The following is a 22270-nucleotide window of genomic DNA, read 5'->3' on the forward strand; positions in this document are numbered from 1 at the left end:
ATTTCTCACTTTATGAAACAAATTCAGTAATGGATTTCGACGAATAAGATCCTTGTAGAAATATTGAGAACATAATTTTATCTTGATTAAATTAAATATCGTTTTTAAGTAATAAAGTTTGTTTTTTACACCTGATCGAAAATTTTATAACTTAGATTTTGTGACAAAGTCACCAGAACCAGGTAATTTATATAAATATCATTATAAATATTATGTGAGTCGATACAAAAATAGTGGCCGGCCTTAAGTTGTTTGATATAAACAAATAGATACAAGTGGGCTAGGACGACAAGGTTTCGGTAGATGCAACAATGGTTTCAATGCCACTCCATCGCCTTAACATTGATTAAATACTTAAAGCCTCCATTCATATAGAATTATAATAATGTACTTAAATGGTCATTATTGTAGGCAAATAAGGTTTAATATGAAAATTATAGAATTTGTAACAATCAACAGTGCTCGCGTGTCTGTCTCATGCAGTAGATATTTAGGTATTTGTAGCTCAGGGCATCGCTCCCATAGGATTTTGATGGTATAATCGTAGCCTTTGTTAATGCAGAAGATATCAAATATGTATGTGCCTAATTTTATTAAAAGCGGCCTATGAGTTTCTCTTTGCAATATTTTATTATGGAAAGTATAGATTTGTTCCCCGCGCGGTCACTCCGTGAAGCTACGACCGCTGGTGCTTCTCTTTGTATTTGTATGTACAGTCGCGGGCAGATATACCTTAAACCCTTTCGATTTGCTTTTTACAGACAAATTTGCCTTTAAAATAACTATGTAAAAATGGTGACTTATATCTTAGGGCTACTTTTACAGCTCCGTTCTTTCTTTCAACGATAAGTTATTTGTCCCTATTGCATGTTCTGGAGGAGTCTGCGGTCCACCTTGAGATACATCGAGGGGAAATTATCTCAATTAAGAGGCGAAAATAGCTCCTAAACCAAATTTAGTATACCGTGACATATTAGCACATAATATTACGTTAGATACTATGCAACCATATTGATAGAATTTCATCAGAAGGAGTGTCCATATGCAGAGTGGAATATTTCACATGATCTTTATTTTTTTTTTCAATGCAATTAATTTTATGCAATGCATACAATCATGTCTATATTCCTTATGGGTAGACAGAGCCAACAGTCTCGAAAATACTGAAAGCCCAGGTACAGATATGGCTTAATATACTTAATGATGACATTGAGAGTTTCTTTTACAAAATAAACTTCGTAAATCATGTATGGACAAAATATCCTTTTTTACGCGGACATTTATTTATTATGGTAACGTAATTAATTTAATTACCTGAACCAATGTAATTAATTGAACCAATTGTTCAATATTGATAAAGTTTACTGGGATTACCTAGGCAAGGTTTAGACCAATTTTATACTCGTTTTTAAACTGATAGCAAACGCTGTTTTACACAAAAAAAGTTATGGATTTTCTGGTTAAGGATATTGAGATAATATTTTCTCTTTCATATATAAAAAACGCCACGTTGAATAAACTGAATGCATTAAGAGTGCATCTTCATGCAATAAAAAGTTGATAGCTGTTGGACGTCACTCGTGCAATTACAGCGAAATCTCGTAATCGCCGGTAATTGGCGGCCGGCGACCGAGCGGGCTCGCGTTCGACTCTCGAGGCATTGCCACCGATGTAAGATTATATTGGAGATTTAAGAGACTTGAACATTATGATGTTTCAATGAGGGCTTTTAACCCTAGCTAATCCATTAAAATTTTAAAAATTAGTCAGTGTAAAGATCAGTTAGAATCTTATTCACCTAGAATCACATCAGTTAACCAGGTGATCTGCAACCATTGAAATTGGAATAATAATAGCCTGAATTATCCAGATTTTCGTCTACAGCTCAACCTCGAGTTAATAATTACCGTCCACTATCCTGGGTCCGTAAGCGCAAATGATAGCCTTCCAAACATTAAACAAATATTCACCTTTTGATAATGTAATGGAGATCAGAGGGCAGTTGCTCTTCCAGTTCCGCTCTAACCCCGAGTTTCAATAGAGGAAGGCATATCAAATCAATTGTTGCAAATGCTAAATATTGGTTCAATAGCCATCATTTGATAAAGTATCAGCAGACGAAACGTAGGTTCCCAATAAAGGCTCGATACTGGTAAAATTGTCATCATACTTACTTAAAGGGAAAGAGGCATGACTGATACAGATTAATAAGATCTGTGATTCATATAACCGTTTGTCCATATAAGGCGGCGTCGACACTACGTCACGTCACGGTGTAAGAAGACACCCACCGAGGGATCTGTTACTCATACAAGGTTCTGTCCAGTTTTCTTTCTACGTATAATTGTATAAAAATGTCTTAGAGTACAATATTTAATGAAAAATACTTCTGTATAAAGAGGACATTCAAGTCAACGCACATCTCAAAACTGCGGAGTTTGATTTACAATTTACCGTGTAGGTGTATCTTATTTACGAGTTCACATTAACGATGATTTTTCAAAAATCCCGGCGGAACGGGTATTAATGGGATTATTCGTATTACCCGGGCGGAGCTACACACCTAGGGGGTACCTACACTAGAGTTATATAAAATATAAGGTTAAACGGTACTCAATTGCAGCAGTTAATAAGATAACTAATATCTTTTAATCTGTTTATTTTGCGTTAAAATTTTTGGTCACAGACTTTTTGCATTTTCGTTTCATATGTTACCTTCTTTATGTCGTTATATTTTATAACCATGCAAGCTTTAATTATTTAAATATTCATATCTAGTTACTACATAGAACTAAAACATGAGTACTATTCGCTTTTACAAAAAGTCTAAGCATACTCGTAAATACTATGCACATTCCTGAATTTAAAAAAAGAAGTCTGGCACGGCATTGCTAAGCATGCGCTTGCGCTGTCAAAGGGAATTTAGCGGTTTCCCCGCCATCGCGGCGAGATCATAGACTTGCATTTCTGGACCCTCCCGCAGGTGCACCTCGTTCTTGCAAGAATTGCATATTTCCATGTTGAAATATGCAGGTACCTTGAAGTATGTTCCTGCGCAGTTACTAGTTAGTTCTCATAGACTAAATGCATGTGTATTTTGAATGGAATAGGTATTTGCTCAAAATAATCTTTTTTTATTTCAACTTGTTTAAACAGAATACCTATTTTCAGTCATTTTTAAAGTAATATGTAATTCTAATATAAATAAAAGTGTTCAAGTATTTTGATATCGATATTCTCAGAAAAATAAATAATTGTTCTGTAGTCATATAAAAGTAGGTAAGTATAAGATAAACAAATGAAAAATATGATATCGTTACATATTATTCATTAACATTATATATTATATATCTATATATATAAACATTTTAACAACTGTTGAAGTCATAATTACCGTCATAATACCTACCTACCTCAACATGCCTTTTTTATTTTTTGTTTTGATAATAAAATTGCAACTTACATTGGCAACATTTCTGTTGTAGGTAGATGGTCATCTACAAGAGAATTCTTAAAAAAGGCTATAAATTTTAACCTTCCGTTCTGTTTTTCAAAAACATGTTGTTTTTTTATTAAGTACCTAATAAAAATATGAAGGACTATGGATACAAAAGGGTGATGCAATGTATGAAAAGCTGACTTCATGTTCCACTTAATCTGTTTGCATGAATCTCAATAAGGTAAAGTACTTATAGGTACAATCGCCAAGCAGTATCTTATCTATCAGCCAAGCATAGTAAAAGAGGGCATTCGCATTATCGCTCAATAACGCTATTTCCATAAGTGTAAGCACTTCAAAAAGCATATCAATATATACATATTTATAAAAGCATACATATTTCTTATGGGGTAGACAGAGATTATGGTCACAATAGACCTAGACCATGGTTAGCTCTAACCACCTGACTCAACGATGGAATTTAAGAGTTTTTACGACATGCGCGGCAAGAGTGCTCTCCACATGACAGTGACAGTAGGTATTATTAAATTTTTATGTAGGTATACTCGTATATAAGAACTTAGCAAAAACGCCCCAGAGTCAGTTTTGACGTGGTCAAAGATGGTATACCAATGGTTTTAAAAATGTGGGAGATAAAACTTAGCTTCAACTAAGATCAGCTGGGTTGCATTAACGGAGACACGGTAGTCAGACACACATCTCGTATAAGACTCGTGGCCCGTGGACATACGTATTTTGTGCAAATAGGTATCACAAACGTTGAGTAATTATCCAAGTTCTTAAAAGGACACATGGGCCTCCCTTGTGAAAAGCCTGGGCGTCGCTTATACCCACGGCTTGAGATGTATGCTAGTACTAACTCTGAACAGCCGTTTTATTAGATTCTGTTGCGAAACTATAACGAAACTTTTGGGATTTTGTTCATAAAGCCGATGGAGACTACATAACCAACAGTAATGAAAACGCTTCCAAAAGTCCTCTTTTTTCCTAAACTTGTCTGAATTAGGGGTCAAGTGCTCACTTACAATTGGACTGGACAATTATTAGTAAGTAAAACCCATTTCGGGCCCAAGGCTCCCCTGTAGGGCACCCCATACCGTGTACCATACGAAAATTCATTATGAGCTGAAGAAAAATAATACTTTGTGATTTTATTCCGAAATTAGCAATAGCTGTACAAAGTAAACGCGTAAGTCAAAGATTTCATCGCTCCAAATATTTTGAACAGTAATTATATGAACTGACATAAAAGATGGACTAATATTATCGGTATATCTCTCGAACATGAAAACGCGAAGCTCAAGACCGAGCGGGATGGCGACGCACTGTGGATGCCCTCTGCCCCAGCTAGGGGACATAGGACTTTAAGTCAGTCAAGTCTTGAACATGCGTCTTGTTATTTTTTGATTAAAAGAAGCTCCCACGTCACAACTTGAATTAAAAGACCATAAAAACACAAATTATTATCGTGCCTAGAAATTTTACTATTTCAATTACGTAACAACATGCTCTATGGGAATTAATTAAAAACCGGTGTTAGTCGTAATCGTAAGGATAAAATAAAATATTGGTGGAACTTGAATCGTGACGATTACATCTTGATTCAAATTGCTGCAGGAAATGCCGCTTCATCGAAACTATTTTCATAATCTAATTTTACGTAAGTTTTTCCATCTATAAATTTTCCATGCCGGTTTGGATGAAAAAACGCTAGTAGATACTTTAAATACATCTAAGAATATTGGTCAAGTGCGAGTCCGGCACCCGGTATGTAGTTTCGCATCATCGCTTCTTCAACTTGCTCATTAAACTAACTCAAAAACTTAGGAAGCCTACAAAAAGTAAAAGCTTTAATTTTTCTTTCGTAACTTTAATCTCAATCTGTGTAATTTGTTTATATGTTTATTATTCAATCTTTTTTATGTCCTAAAATCTCTTTTAATCTTCACACCAAAATTATACTTACATTTAACATAAAGATTAAACATTTTGTATATGTGATCTGTATAAAGGTAAATCATTAAATGCAACCATTCAATTTCAACCGGGAGTATAGGCAAGGAGAAAATCTGTTTAAGTCAGTCAAAACAAGTCACACAATAATACATAGCAAGAGTCAGACTATAGTCTTCCTCATGACTTAAAAATAATTTAACTTACTTTTTGAGCATAAAAGCCTTGCTCAGCTCCTTCAGGACTGTGGAGACGATGGCCCCCGCAGCCGGCACCGCCAGCACCGACGCGTCCATACACGCTGACAGCGCAGCCGGGGCTAGCACCCCTAATCTACTAAACCTCGAACCCTCCTTCGACATACCTAACCAGTCTTTAAAACTCTGTTATTCTTTATGGTTCCTTCAAACCGAAGACCTTCTCAAAAACTTTTTTAAATTTGAGAACTGTAAGTACACTCGCGCGCGACCTCTACCGCTACGCGATCCGCTTCGCGCGCCGTTTTCGACGTGAATGCGGTTGCGCGCGCGCACCGAAGATCTTTGCGTCACTTGCAAGGTATCCCCGAGATCGCAGATCCTTTAGAGTATCTATGGCCGTAGAATGCGCAGACCCGCATAAAGATGATTGATTATTGTTTTATGTTACAAAGACTTGCATTGAGAATTATAGACGAGTATCTAACCATCAAATAAATTCTTTACAAATGCGGGTAAGTACTTTCTGGCCTTCAGAAATAACATAATTACTAAAAATGAGTGTTACAGCACTAACTGCTTTGTCAAACGAGAACAAGAACAACTTTTAATTATTATTTTTTTTATCAAAATGTTAAATTAATTTTAAGTAATCAAATCATTAAGTAAAAATCATCTATATACATCTTTATTTTTTTAATGATTCAATAACTTTCGTTGATTAAGATTCAAGCAGGCTTTTAGTGCTTGCCTTAGAAATATGTCAAATACTGCGCACTTTGTGTTGTTGACAAAGAAAGCTACACTAACAAGATATAGAGATCTATAACTAATTACTCTGTTGTGACATTTTACTTGTTATGATGTCTTATTTATTGAAGTCACGTTGGGGTCGTAAATTATAGTTTAAATTGCGGATTTGTTCGTTTTATATGTCCATACCATGGAATTTACATTATTATTTAAATAGGAAAACTAATATTGTCGCATTTTCCAGAAGAGATAACTATTAGGTTTTTTACATGATCACAACACATATCATCGTATATAGATATGTTCTCGATATGTTAGAATAATGAATTTAAAAAATTATATCTGTATCTTCCGGGCTTGGTGCTATCTACTGAAAAATGTTATTGATCAAGTAAAGAAATATAGAGCTGAATCAAAAACCTTTTCGAGATTAGTGTTATATTTATGTTCGCGCGATGCTGAAAACGCAATATAATACATACATCAAATTTAGAGCTCAGGTGTGTGGTAAACAGACCACAATGTTACCAATACACATACTATACTTTCATACCGGCATAATTCAACGACATATAAGCGATTAAACTTACAAAAGAGGTAAAGAGAACACGTCGATCTCTACAGATGCTTCTCACCACAGAGCACTTAACCCGATACCTTGCTCTGTGTGTCTGCCCGACATACATCACGACTTGTCCTTCGCCACGCACGGAGGTAATGGCACTTTCGCATAATTCCTCCTCGAAGAGACGTGGTCAGCATCAGAACGACGCATTTGGCTTCATTGCAAATGCTGGCTACACTCGATGACGTAGCGGGGACTTATACGGTGATTAACATGATTCTACTTGAATAGTTAATGCCTTGTTTTGACCACAACAATGGAAGCATTCAATGATAAGTTGTACTATATGCATCAAATCTTTAACGTCTTACGTATGTTTATAAATGAGCGTCATAGTGAAACTTTATTTAACCAAACATAACCTTAATAATACAACATGTGTAATTAAATTCCTCCATTTCCCTACCTCACCTCCCTAGGTAACGACGCAGTTGTGCCGTGTGGTTCCCGAAACTTAAGATTCAGATCCCCGCATCTGTCTCCCATGTATATCGCTGGAGGCGACTAAGGCCACAGGCACATTCATATAGTGTTTTAAAATGATTGGATATAAGTTCCCGTGTAAAGGCTGCGGAGATCACAAATGCACTAATCCAGGAGCGAGAATGGGACGCCAGGATGAACATACATACATATATCGTAGGTAAGTAACGTTTAGATGTAAGTATCAAAACTGTACTTAACAAATGAGCATTGTGCTACAACTACATATTTTAATTATACCGTTAACTCAGACGTACACATAACCAGAATACCAAAATCATGCTCATTCATGAATTTGGCACTAACACTAACTGTGCTGTCGTCGCTTATCTGAACTGGGTCGATGACCAACAGCCAAGTCCAGTTATCTATGATAATTACTTAGATTAGTTTATCTCAAAATTATTTATCCTTAACCTACTTTAAATAAAAAGGAACCGATGATCTTACGTGGAGGACGGTCACGAATCCAAAGGGGGATGCTTTGTATTTTAAGCCCTATCATTTTGTCAGGTTTCCAAAGGCAACTGACTTATATCTGGATTGTCGTCCCAAGGATTATTGCCTAGCAAGAACGGTCGGGCGAACACCATGAGAATGATGAAGACAACAAAAAGAAATAGAAGGCAAAAGGGTAGGAATGCTGAGTTCCTTCAGTTCATAGAGTACGCATACAAAAATAAACAATTTAAGTATACGGAACTGCAAATTAATTTTATATAGATAGATTTATTAATTTCTTCAGAAAAGTAATTGTTTTCTATTTTAATCGCCTTTCTAATTTAATTTCCTCCCACCCTAAGGTTAAATGGAAGAGATTGCTTTTGCGATAAGTCCGCCTTTGTACCTCATTACCTGTGTTTTTTTTTTTCTGTTTTTCTTTTTCTTATGGTGCAATAAAGAGTCTATCTCTCTATCTGTTCTATGAAGTTGGGATTGGTAGTGACATCAGCGTCATAAAAATGCGGATACACCACAATGTTCTGAAAAGTGCACAAAGAAATACCCAAGTACCTATTTGTGTAGTTATTGCACTAATCAATAGATAGGTAGGTACTATAAAATTAAGACATCAACAGTTTCCAACTCATCATGCTTGTATACTTATTATTATTTGAATACTCATTCAATATTCAAATCCGTTTATTTCCTCTTTACAAAGATCAATGCGCTAACTTAACTACTTATAGCTAAATGGTTATTACCTAATGATCTTTGTGGGGAGGCTAGTTCCTGAAAAAGATATTCTAAAATAATCCTATATATTTAACAGCATTATTTAAATCGTTGTTTATTTCTCGTAGCCATAGTGATTTTTGCACCTCCTTATCGAAGGTATTCGAATAGCAATTCTAGCAGACCTGAAATGGAGTCAAGAAAGAAACAGAACCGGTCAAATGCGAGTCGGACTCGCCCGCGAATGGCTGCATGTAACAAAAAAAGACATAAGTATTTTTGATTTCATTACTTATAGGTACCTATTTTAATTGAATATAAAACTAATATTGCATGATTGTATTCATCTGTCGTAGTTGGTATCCCACAACACAAGACTCGAACTTATTTTGGAGCTACTTTTTAATTTGTTTTACTGTAATTGTGAGGGTTACAAGAAGTTTTTTCTATTTTTATGTTTGTTCTCGCGTCGCCATGCCGGTGCCGTGTGGTTCCCGGTACCAATAGAAAAAAGAACAAGACCACTCCATCTGCTTCCCATGGCGTAGCGTAAGAGGCGACTAAGGGATAGGCTTATATACTTGGAATTCCTCTTTTAGGCGATGGGGTAGCAACCTTTCGCTATTTGAATCTTAATTCTAACATTTAGAAAAAACAAATGAGCGTGGCCGTTCAGTCTTTTGCTGACTGTTGGCTTTGTCTAACCCGCAAGGGATATTGACGTTATGTTATGTTTGTCCACGCATCGCTATATGTTTGTACCTAATGAAATTGCTTGCGCCGCGAAGTTACCAGGCAAAAGATATAACTGTCATAAAAATACTTTTCATGAATTTTCGTTGTTCAATTAGGCATGGGATGCAGTCGATACCTCGTTCGAATGCGGACGCAAACCAGTTTGGTCACTCGCGGAAGCCGCCCCACCCCGGGGGAGCGAGGATTGCAAGGTGCATTACTTCGAAATTGATGACTTCACGAACAGGAATGTGGATGATGGAAAGCACCTTATTGAACGGGCAAATTCGGGGCGCAGTTGTAACCCAGCCGCACAGGTCCTGGGTTCGATAGCCAGCGTGAGTGAATATCCGTTGTGATTTCACAGATTACGGTGATTTACTCATTTGTTCTGATCAGATTTTTTTGAAATATTTTATAACGTAGTAGTGGGAACAAAGCCTACACAGAAAAGTTCTTTTTTTAACAAATTGTCAATAAAGCTATTTAGATTTTTTTCTGAAAAGATATTGTTTGTCTAGGCTTTGAATTCTTTACCAATCGGGAAATCGGTTGGTAAAACGATTTTACATAATAAAGATCATTCAGTCACTAGAACGTACCACAAAAAACACGGAAATAGTTAAAATCTATTAAAAATACCGTAGAAAAGTAAAGTACTGGGCACCATCACTTATGTAAAAGATGCTCAATACTTAATCATCGTCTACGAAGGAACATAGAAGAAATAATATCGTTCCTATAGAAGCAAAGTGATCTACATCGAATCGGAAATTTTCACATTAAAGAGCATTCACACAATCGATAAATAATTCACGTTACCACCATGGTATTGACTTAGGTACCTTTTATCATAGCACAGAAATTTAATTGCTCTATTATTCATATTTTTGTGCTTATTTCCAGTCCATAGGGGTACAGTTATGCAAGGACTTTCACAATAAACTACGTCATGTAATGAACATTCCAGATTTTTGCCTTATTTATTTAAACACTATACTATTTATCAATAATAAGATTCTTAACAAACACAACATTATTATTGTCTTCCCTTAGGGACGCGAGCGAATTCAGCGGCGTGAAGTAGTCACTACTCGCCCTGTTTTCGCGGCAGGCACAGTCTAAGGACTTGGACCGGGATTTTGAATACAATTCTCGGTAGGTTTCATACAACTGTTTCTTTCTGTAGACTGTGTACAGCCAGTCGTCTGAGTTGGATCGGCGTTTGGCTTCGGCGATGACCTGTAGCAAAAAGTATTCACATAAAGTAACATAATCATAAGTATGCAGCCTTACATAAGTGCCTCTCGCAGGCGTTCCTATATATTGCTGTCAGTAAAAATAAATATAGGTAAATACCTATTTTGTAACCTACGCAGGTAGGTAGTTAGCTTTCAACTATATTTAAATACATAGGTACTTTTAATAAGTAACTAGTAAAACGTCTCACGCTTCCGCCATCACTGGAACATGACAGAAATTGATACTTAACTATTCCGTGAAAAGGGTAATGTACTTAGATGTCTTATAAGTCTTGGAAACGAATTATTCATTTAGAAATATATTAAACTTTTTCCAAAATTGTTAAAATTTATAACTGACATAACAGAAAGCATTAAATTAACAATGATCAATCTTAATCAATTAAATTTTACGAGAACACGAGAGCGTTCGTGCACGAGACCAACAAATCGTAACATCTTAACGTTGTGACCTCTAAACTGATCACATAACTGTTATTACTGAAATGGAAGTTAAATTATGAAATATTTGGAGTGATCAAATTGATCATTAGCATCACATATCGTTGTGTATAGATCGGTAAATCCTACCTGTACAACGTAAGAAATGTACATGCCAAATCGGGCTGTAGGTACATTAATATGTCAGTCAGTATGCATGTCATCCGTTATAAATACAGATTTATATTGTTTTAGGTACTTCCATGCTGGTCTGATAGTGAAGAACAAACATAGTGTGAAGGTTTATTTTCTTTCCGTGCAGATTGTAAAAGTTAATCAATGAAAAGGCTAATAAACTTGGGGATTCTTCTTTTAGCAACCCATCACTATTTGAATTTCAATTGCATCATTAAGCCATACAGCTGATCATGTTCTTTAAGTATTTTTTAGTCAGTAAGCTTAACCAGCAAGTGATAAATACATGTTTGTATGTACATACCTCCAACTGTTTGCTAATAGAAGCTACTTCGCTCCGCAGAAAGCTGGAGCGTAACGAGAGCTGTCCCAGCTGGGGCCTGTAGTAGCGGGAGGGCCCCTCCCCCCTCTCCAGCTCGTCCCGCCGCGCCAGCCAGTAGTAATGCGTGATGGGGTCCCGCGGGCCCCAATGACGAGACGCTTTGAAGGACGCCTGCAGCTTCTGTATTTGAACGTGACATTACCTGTTACTCCTGAAGTTTTGTTTTGTCTCTGTACTTAAATTATCAAAATCGGTCAAGTATTTAATGAGCTTTGAAAATTACCCCATATACTTTCCCGTACTTCAAGCAATATGTATACAAAATTAAATGAAAATTTGTTCAGTTGTTTAACTGTGAAGTGGTATCATCGTAAATAACGAACTTATTTACGCATTTATAATGTAAGTTAAATAATATACATTACATTGATTGACTGGCCCTTTGTAAGATTAAATTTCGACTGCGTATTTAGTAGTAAGGTACCTATCCCCAAGGTATTAACAGACCGAATCCCCATTACCTTGTAATACAGGAAATGTAATATCATATTCAAGAGGTATCAAGGTTCTAGCCTTAGTAAATAGACGCCTGAGACGGTCGAGGAAAATTCGCATAGGCAAGAAAATTTGAAGGAAGTGTTAGTCATTCGCGAAGCAAGGCCTCTCCGGAGACCAAATCTGATGCAGTTTAGTTCAAGATCAGATTCTAATAATTGATTACTTCGCACGCGACTCCACTCAAATGGGAAGTACCATACATCCTCAACATTCTTTACAAATTTTGTAAAGATGACGGTTCAATAGTTTCCTGGCCCTTAAATAGGAAACAAACGAACAAACCTATTTTGCATTTTGTTATTACTAGTATGAATGAATTAAAAGCCTGATCACGGATCTAGATGAGAAAAAATTTTCATAAACTAAAATCATTATTAAATTAATTACCAATGTAATTTATATCTTTTCAAAACTATTGGCGTGACTATATGTATGTATGTAAATTATTGATAAATCTGTTCGATACTTTGTAGGAAGCATAATATCGTTACACTACATAAATCATTATCGTACCAAGAAACCTTCGCAGGGGCTGTTCCAAATCATAGTACTATGCTTTAATAAGAACATTAAATATAGGCTTGCATGATTTGCATGATTACTGCATTATAGGTAATTGCTTTGCTGGCGACAGGGCGACATCTGACTAGAGTCTAATACACCATTGCCCTCTAAATAATATATTCTTCTCCTTCCTGATGGCGGCAATCCCGGTCTCATTCTAATCTCTCTAGAAAGGAGCCTTTGTCCATAGTCCAGGATAGCGCAAGTCTGCGGTTTGTACGTGAAGTGACTCCCGTTTCAGCAGCATTTGCAGTGGAACTTGCCCATATTGGATCACGGTAAAAGCTGCTCTAGATAAAACTTAGTCGCCTTTACGACATCCACATGAAAGAAAAAGAGTGGAATTTTCTATTAAAGTGGGATCTAAGGGCAATTGCTGGCCAAACTTGGGTAACGTTATTGAAATTCTGCGAGAGCAGGTAATGCAAATCATAGTTCTTGTAATGATCAGAAAAGTAGTAAGTAAAAGATATGAATATCATCACCTCTTTTCCTTGAGAAAGGATTATAGGAAGATTTGGAAAGCGTCGTTAAAATAACAAAATTCACAAAGCGCAAGTGAAGAAACTATATTTTAAAAAAATCTTACCTCGCAGAAGTCGTATTGTACTTGTTTCAGCACGGCCACAGCAGCAAATGCCATCAGTATGAGTGAGGCAAGCAGTGCTGATGCGCAGATACCAGCGGCTGTCCAAGGTGCTTCAACCCAGCGAGGGTCCAAGAGTTCGGAGATCACCCACCAAGCCCCCAGTGGTACTATCACCACCGGAACGCAATACCACCCCCATTTCCAAACATGCGGTAGCTCTCGGCCGATCAAGAATTCTATGTCTTCGACTAGATTCTTCTGGCCTGCAAACACATAGACCTTTATGTTTCTTGCCTCTGTTACGAAACTATTTTTGGTTTTGCTATAACATTGGCTCAATTCATTTTTCAATGAAGAATTTGTATCTGCTGTTATCATTGAAACTTAAGAAAATACTACTGTGGTACCAACCCAACCTACTGTTATTCCGTTTTTCATTCACTAGTAAATCTTTCATAATAGGGTATACGAGTATTTGTTGAAGTCCATTAAGACTTCAACATATAGGTACGTATTCCCTTTTCAAGGCCTCGGGACCAAATCAAATAATCGGCGACAAACAAAGAAACAAGGAAAAGTGTGATAATTTGCATTCAAAACGCACTCACAGATTTGTGGCAAGCCTATTAATTACGTATCTGAATCATAAAACAAAAACAACATCCATTCATTGAGAGTTTGAAAACACTCAGCTCAGTTTTTATTTTGACCATCAACATACATACATACATAAAATCACGCCTCTTTCCCGGAGGGGTAGGCAGAGACTACCTCTTTCCACTTGCCACGATCTCTGCATATTTCCTTCGCTTCATCAACATTCATAACTCTCTTAATGCAAGCTCGGCGGTTTCGGGTACTTTTGACCTGACCCTTTACCAAGACCATCAAATGTAAACTAAATTTAAAAAAAAATAGTATATGTACATTATGTAGTTACGTACATTTTTTTCTCTTACATTGTAGGATTTTGCTTTTCATTTTAAACATGCTGCATTATTATTAAAACATGGGTTTGTAGCTATGGTTTACTAAAATGGCAGCATGTTTAAAACTGAGAATTCATGCTGAGAAAATACTTCGATTCTATTAACTTTAGATACATATAACTTAGTTAAGAGATGAGGGTTAGGCAATTGCTATAATACTTACCATAAACGAGTACAAATGCAACTACCTCCAGCACCGTAGCTATTATAATGAGAATTGGTGCCGCTGTGTCTTCCAGCAGCTCCAACGCTGGAAGCCTTCCCGCCAGAGTCGCGACGGCTGCTGCAGCGCCCAGCAGTGAGAAACCAATGCATAGGAACCGCCACTTGTAACCACCAACACGACGGAAGCGGTCATATATGGGGTATAAGAGAATAAGCTGAAAGAAATAATCCGAGTGGCATCAACAAGATTGAGAGGATGATTAAAAATGTGAAAGGCAAGTAGAAATGGAAACGTTATAGGAAATTACAGTGGATTTCAATTTCACCAACTTGAGTTGAGTTGAGTAAGAGAATGTTCTTGTAAAAATCTGGTCTAAAATGTTCTTAACCGAGCTTGCATGGTGTACAACCGAAATAGTAATAACTTGAAAGAATCGAGCCGGTTCGAAAGAGTATAAGTACATACGAAATAAAAAAGACAAATATGTATAAACAGTAAGAAGTCAACAAATGAGTCACCATGAAAGAAGTACCTAAGTTCAAGAATTATCCTTCCACAAAATTCTATGTAGAACAACCGCGGACAAAAGGAACTAAAATGGTTGCAGGTTAAACCATTAGAATAATTCAGAGGCGTTGTTTAAGGTGAACGTTCGAATAAAAACATCGACATGTAATCGTCGCCACACGTCATTGCTTTGGTCACATCATTTGTCTTGCATTCATTGTCTGGTACGCTGTTCAAATATAAGCTTCTTTTTGCGAAGAAATCTCGGAAAGTTGTGGACGGAGTTTGTTCCTGTATAAAATTTTCAAAAGAACGTTTTCCTAGGAAGGTTTATATGTAAAAATGCTACCCGTGAAAAGCGTACAAGTTCGGTTCAGTATTACAAAAATACTGAAAAGAACTTGTACGCTTTTTCTCTTATATCTCTTAGTTCTGTATTTCTTTTTAGATACAACCAGCTTGCCTGCAATTATGAAACCTGTCAATAAAATAAATTTAGGAAGTGCGAAAAGAACTATGGTTTAAGAGAACTGCCTAGTCAGTTCTTGTGAGTTTGTCTTTATTAAAATTGTAGCCAATCGAGAACATTAGGTACCTAATTGATTGTATAATTTCGGTTTTGGCATGTGCGTCAATCCACAAGTTAACGTTTTAATGGGCTACTTATAAGGCTGGTCTGTCTGTCTTTATGTTTAGAAGTGACTTCACAATGGACCATCAGCTTTCATGAGCTACCATTGTCAGTCGTACTTTGATTTTTGCATAAATAACGCTATATTCATTGCATAGTAGTAAATATATACTTGGTTAAAGAAGGTTAAATTGCCCGTCAATTTGAATAATTTTCTAAATATTTTTCTTAAATAGGCTATATTAAGGCTAAGTAGCCGCGGTGCAGAATGTCGAATGTTGAATTATAAATATACTTCAATCCATGGAAACTCTGCTATCACGATTTATGTCTTTACTGCGATTGGGTTGTTTAGCTTGATATTATATAAGGCCAATTAAGTATGTACCTACGTATCAGTTTATGCGTATACATACATACATACATATGGTCACGTCTATATCCCTTGCGGGGTAGACAGAGCCAACAGTCTTGAAAAGACTGAATGGCCACGTTCACGTTTATGCGTATCTATGATGAAAATTACCATAGTAATGATCCCCGACAAAAACAAGGCTGCGAATAGTATCAGCGGCCAGGCTTGGTTCAGCTGCGAGTCCTCGGCGACCTGGTACGTGGCGATGAGGACTGCGGCGCTGGTGACGTCACTATGGCCTCCCCCCACCGCCCCCCAGAACAGCAGGCTGCACCAGCTCGCGATTATATTGGCACCAGTCATGAAGAGGGCTGACCTGAGTAATACTATAACTAAGGTATACTTCTTTTACTTCAATGTGATTTATTAAAAATATATATGTGACTCAATTTTGAGCTAGTCAATATTTATTTCAAAGTCATCCGATATAAAATAATAAAAAATGAGCCGGTGGCATTTTCACCTTGAACCAAACGAGATGGAAATGCGGGTCGTACGATAAAGAAAATACAAAGTGAACAAAAGAAATAAAAACATTTAATGCAAAAATATAATTATACCTAGTTACCTTCATATATAAAAAAATGCTTACGAGAGATACAAAAAAGACATTTCAGCCCAATTCATAGTTTTAGTTAAAGTCTAAATCTATATACCTATTTGTTCGTTGTTCGAAATAAATATATTCATGCCTGCAGTTAAAGCCAAAATTTTTTCACAATAATTACAATATATAGACGCACATATGATAGAAACGTGCCTATAACTTACGTTCAATATAAACATGAAAACTTACCACTGAACATTAGTGGTAGCGTAGACGGTATCTCCTGCAGATATCATGTACCCTCCAGCTACCTGGGAAGACCATAGAGCCTGGGTGATGGCTGCGAACCAGAGCCCAGGGCGCGCCAATCCACCCCACTTCGGCGACAGATCGGTTAAACCCTGGGCATCTCCAATAGCAGCTATGACTATGACGAAAAGAACAAACACGACTAGGCCCAATGGGTACAGGATATGTTTCAGCATTTTCGTCGGATTAAATAACCTGAAAAAAGATTTAAAAGTTATTTTATTTAGAATTAAGAATTTCATAGTTACTAGATGAGGAAACAGTCAATACTAAGGTGCTAACATGCACAAAGGATTTCCAAGCAGAACAACGTAGCACACGTTCTAAACAGTTCAATAATTGGTAAATTTATTTGTTTGTTATACCTTTATTGTACGAGAGAACAAAACACATTACATGAAGTTAGAATACAATGACAAACTATCCCAATTTGTTTAGTGTTTTCGCCTGTGTATACGAGTATATGTGCCATAAATGCAATGTAGACAGAGCCAACAGTCTTAAAAAGACTGATAGGCCACGTTCAGCTGTTTGGCTTGATGATAGAATTGAGATTCGAATAGATTTTTTAGATTTATTTATACCTAAGACATTATGATGAGAACTTACAGAAATGGAAAAGCAGTCCACAAAACTAGAATAACTAGCGCCATTGCCGTGAAGTATTCTGGCTGCTCGCTCACTGGGCCCAGAAACGTAGAGCTGGTATAAAATATTTCTCATTAATAGACTATTTATTGAAATATGAAATAAAACTTGATTATATTAAAAATATTTTTCTTACTTACTTCAAACAACTCGTCCCATTGTACAGATTTACATATCCGACCTAGAACCAGTAGAATTAATTGAAATATGTGAGTGATTGGTATTGGTTACCTTACCTTCCTACCTAGGTACTTCTATCAAAAATTGACATTAACTATATGAAATTTTCAGTTTTGTTGAATGGTAGCGTGTCTTTGCGTAATATCCCGATTTAAAAGGTGTTTCCTTTAAAACCATTGAGCATATTTAAAACATTTACATACATTCAGCACTATTATTTATTTTGTAGAAATTACAATCGCAATTACGCAGTTTAGTTAAATTGCAAGTAAACTGCACCAGGCGCTGGGGTCTAAATTTTATTAGGTACTTTTTATCGAAAATTTTAAAAATCGTCCTGTTATGACGACTTTTTTATAATAAAGACACTCATAAATTAAATCGAATATAAGTAGGTACAGGTTATCTAATATTTAATAAATTTTCTTGTTAAATATTTTTGTTAGGTACACACTTACATTATTTAGTGGTCACTCAGACTAACCTCGTCAACCGGGATGTCCTCGCGGCATTCCACAAAGGGTATGGAGTTGTTGGCGGTGTACAGGAAGCATGTAACCAATAGGGCTACATACACCATGGTATATATGGAGCCCAAGGCAGAGACCAGCAGCCGTAGGTAGCCGACCCCTGAAATCATTTAAATTTTCAGATAGAATAGTTGATAAGATGAATGAGGACAGAAACTCTCACTTAAGTTTAAATTAAATTAAATCTTCGACATGGCTAGGATCAACCTAAGATGAGCAACCTAACCTACTTATATCAAATCACAGTATGTTGCACAAATAAGTACCTAGTCTTTTACGACATCCACAGGATAAGAATAAAAGAGATGGAGTGCATGGTCGTATTTCAAAGTGCTGTTTAACTAGCCGGCTATTATGTAATACCCAATAATATAAACTAGAAACAAAGTTGATTTGATGTTGATGATGTTGTGTGAATAAAAATGGAACTGCTGCAGCAAGCCCACTGATAACATCGCCCGTACCGGTATTCCCTGAAGATAGAGGTACCTTTGAAGAACGGCACAGCTCGCCAGACGCCGACTGCGTCCTGCTGGCTGAGCTGGCCGGCCGCTAGCTGCAGCAAGCTCCCTGGTAGCCCCACTGCCATGAGGGCCGCCGTCAGCACCAATCCGTACGCTACGGCCCCGTACCGGTAACCATCGCGCGGCACTCGCCATGTGCTGTGAAAGCTGAGCGCTGCCGCCAACGAACAGAGATGCGCTCGCACCAGGGGCCATCTTATCAAAGTCTGGGAAAACGTAAAAAAAAAACAATATTGGTATTTTTGCCCGACCGGATGAAGGCAATAACATGAAAATGAACAATTCAAAAACAATGTTTAAGTTATTACTTAAACATTGTTTTTGAATTGTATGTTATTACATGTAGACATATATCTAGTATCAAATAATATCACGAGCACCTGGCATAATTATGACCCACGTGTTTAATACAAAACTTTTCGTAATAATATGCGACTTATATTTATTCTAAGTCCTGTAATTTAATTAAGTTAAGATGTGTGACGAATTGTTAACTCGTTATAATATTTCGCAATGTACAAACATGTAAGTTTGCTCAACAATCTTAAACAAGAATTTAAAACTCCTCTCATTCGACAAGAAACACTTATTTAAAATAAACATGTTAGACGATAATTGAATGAAAATTTAATAGGAGCCTCACCTTAATCCTAACGGGGTCAATCATAGCTATCCAACGAGAAAGTCAGTCACTCCATAGTCGCACCGCTCCGCCTTGCCTTTTCGGGACACTGCGCTCCCAAGATTTTGCAATTGCTCGAGATTGTATCGTACGCTATCTGCCAATGAATCGATCTCTTTATCTGCCTCAAGTGGTCGTCTGCATCGCTGTTATCTGACAACCCGAGCTCTGCACGCCGTATCTATAAATCCGGTACACACCGTACATATCGCCGCTTCTACGATACCAATACTGCATTAGTGACATCAAAATACTACGACCTCCTGCAACGACCTATTTGTAAGTATATGTTTTTTGTACAGCATTTGCTCCGGTATTATCATAACATAAGGGATTCCAAACAACCCTTTGAATTGATGGATGTCATGATATATTCGTGCTGAAGGGATGTCTTCAATAACCTTTTCTTTTAAATAATAATAATAATAAATTTATACGGGACAAATTATACTCATTGAGTCAGGCTCGAAGTAAGTTCGAAACTTGTGTTACGAGATACTAACTCAACAATACTATATTTTATAATAAATACTTATATAGATAAACATCCAAGACCCGGGACAATCAGAAAAAGTTCTTTTCTCATCATGACTTGGCCAGGATTCGAACCCAGGACCTCCGGTGTTACAGACAAGCGTTCTACCGCTGAGCCACAGAGGCCGTCTTTGATACATAATTATAAATACCGAATTTTTTGAGTGTATTAAAAAACAGTACACCTATATAGTAAGTGTATTCTTAGGCTGAATGTTTAATTGCACGTTTAATAACACATCTTATTGTGTGACATATAGTTCAGGAATTCTACTGTTTTATTGAATCGCATTGAAGACCGCAGTTATTTATTTGAGATTGGCCGCATCAATGTAACATAACCACACATACCAAATTAAACTTTCTTACTTTACATGTTTAATTTAAAACAAGGTAAAATCCAAGGAATAGGTTTCGCTTTTGATCTTTTTTTGCAATTTGGTATCTCATCAAAGCGTATCCGCAGGTACGTCTGTTAGTATTTGTGTAGGTAGTTATATAAGTGTAAAGTTTGTAATTATTTCTCAGATAAAGGAAAATGAAAAACTTTGATTTGAATTAATTTTGAGACTTTATTTTAGAAATTCCTTAACTACATTTTATCTCGGATTTGATACATAAAAGACTCCTAGGGTGCATGGAACAACAACATAAATATAGTTACAGTCACATCAGAAAACTGCCCAAGTTGTCGGATCAATGGGAGATGCGTGATTTAAATAGCACCAAGTTTAGAAACTTTAAAACTAGAAACGTATCAGAATGTTCATATAAAAATTAATAGCTACGGAACATTGGAAGGCGGACGGATAATGTGAGACAGGATCAGGTACAACAGATTAGTTTCTTCCCGTTTGTTTAGTTGCGCAAATTATTCATCTTATTAGATTTAGAGTTCAACTATGAAATCTGATGTAATAACAGCAGGATCTCATTGTGTCCTTCGTCTTTCTTGGTCACACAAGAGTTAGATATATCACGAACATGACAACTTGTAACCCTAAATAAACGGGAGTTATAAATATGGAAATATACAAACACATAAAATCAACACACGAGAGCAGTTCTCTTTACCAGTTGAGCAACGCCTACCTTCCTTTTGCCTCGGCGTTATTCATATCAGAAAAATACGAGAACAGTTACAACACTATCGACCATTTCCAATTTTTATACTTACTGAATATAAGCAAAGGGACAGCTTAACATGAGTTAATGAATGATACAATAAATAATAACATATCTACTTTGTTGTTATAAAAAAAAAGTCTTATTTCCAGGCGTTGCAAAACTGATAATGACCAAACATTTAATTTGACGAAGATCCGATTTTTTTAATATAGTGGCTAATCAGCGTACGAATAAATAATTTATTAAATTGTGTGAAATATTTAGAACTTATAATTCTTAGTGTTTTTTTTTTTTTTGATATTCCATAAACTAAGTTTAAAAACCAAAACCACCACTATAAAAAAAAAAACTAAGAACATTTAAATAAATGAACAGTGTAAAGTATAATTTAGAGATTTTTATATATCTATCTAGATTTAAACAAAGTCACTACTATTAATATGCAGACATTGATTACTGATTCATATTTATAACTCAAGGTGGCTTCAATGAGAGAATACAACAAGTCTTGAGATTGATATTAGTGAGGATGGCCGGATGGAGGCCGAAAGTAACGAAAAATTATTTCCATTGCATTTGTTCTAGACACATCTCCAAAAATTCTATAAATTTTTTTATGAAAAGCATTTGCCAATTCAGAGTCCAGATAATTCTTTCAAAGGCTGAGATTGAGAAAAGATAAAGGATTGAGAATTAAGGCTCTGATTTTCTCCTTTATTATGTGTGTTATCCAAAACTTTCATTTTTCTCCGTCAGGTATCAGTCATTAAACAGAAAATTTGTATGTATCTATATCATGTGACTTTTAGAGATACGTCTAGTAGGAGAAGTGGTATAAATAAATTTGTGGCCAAAGTTAATAATGTTACATCGAGAACTTGCTACTAACAATTCAAATATTTATCTCAAATTCTTTTAAGCATGGTCACTGGCAGCCGCGGCTAACCAACCACACCTACGTAACAATTTTTATTGCACACTTTTATGTTTAGACAAAAGATTCGACACAAATGGAAATACATTATAATTTTATTGAGACACAACTATCATACAATAAACTGTAATAACGAAAAACCCTAAAAATAGGTATAAAATAGAGGCGATTATGTTTGTAGGTTCTCCTCATTTCGGCATATAGAAATATTTAACTTTCCACGATTTAAAAAATGTAACGTTTTTGTTGCAGCT

General features: G+C 36.2%; 2 protein-coding genes across 2 annotated transcripts in view; both read right to left on the reverse strand.

Moving 5' to 3' along the window:
• Positions 1-5926, reverse strand: part of LOC106133855 (tyrosine-protein phosphatase corkscrew) — a 32672-nt gene extending 26746 nt beyond the window's left edge. The window contains exon 1 of the mRNA XM_013333700.2: positions 5621-5926. Within this exon, the coding sequence (XP_013189154.1) occupies positions 5621-5775 (155 nt within the window). The 5' untranslated portion in view covers positions 5776-5926. The remainder of the gene's footprint in view (positions 1-5620) is intronic.
• A 4411-nt stretch (positions 5927-10337) lies between these two features.
• Positions 10338-19538, reverse strand: LOC106134016 (sodium-dependent nutrient amino acid transporter 1). The gene is made up of 11 exons (XM_013333961.2): positions 19382-19538; positions 18704-18944; positions 18169-18314; positions 17645-17685; positions 17466-17558; positions 16797-17051; positions 16112-16316; positions 14445-14661; positions 13293-13555; positions 11564-11761; positions 10338-10624 (listed from the first exon to the last, which is right to left on the reverse strand). The coding sequence occupies exons 1-11, from the start codon at positions 19403-19405 to the stop codon at positions 10382-10384; spliced, it is 1926 nt and encodes a 641-aa protein (XP_013189415.1). The 5' UTR covers positions 19406-19538; the 3' UTR covers positions 10338-10381.
• Between the last annotated feature and the right edge of the window lie 2732 nt (positions 19539-22270).

Source organism: Amyelois transitella, chromosome Z (assembly GCF_032362555.1).
Source record: "Amyelois transitella isolate CPQ chromosome Z, ilAmyTran1.1, whole genome shotgun sequence".
Lineage (NCBI taxonomy): Eukaryota > Metazoa > Arthropoda > Insecta > Lepidoptera > Pyralidae > Amyelois > Amyelois transitella.

Excerpts from the sequence above, each read along its gene's own strand:
- LOC106134016 (XM_013333961.2), bottom strand. The coding sequence starts at position 19,405 with ATGATTGACCCCGTTAGGATTAAG. Across the intron at positions 14,662-16,111 it reads TGTCGGGGATCATTACTATG|CTTATTCTCTTATACCCCAT; the intron begins GTAATTTTCATC and ends TATTTCTTTCAG. Across the intron at positions 13,556-14,444 it reads TGCATTTGTACTCGTTTATG|GCCAGAAGAATCTAGTCGAA; the intron begins GTAAGTATTATA and ends ATGTGTTTGCAG.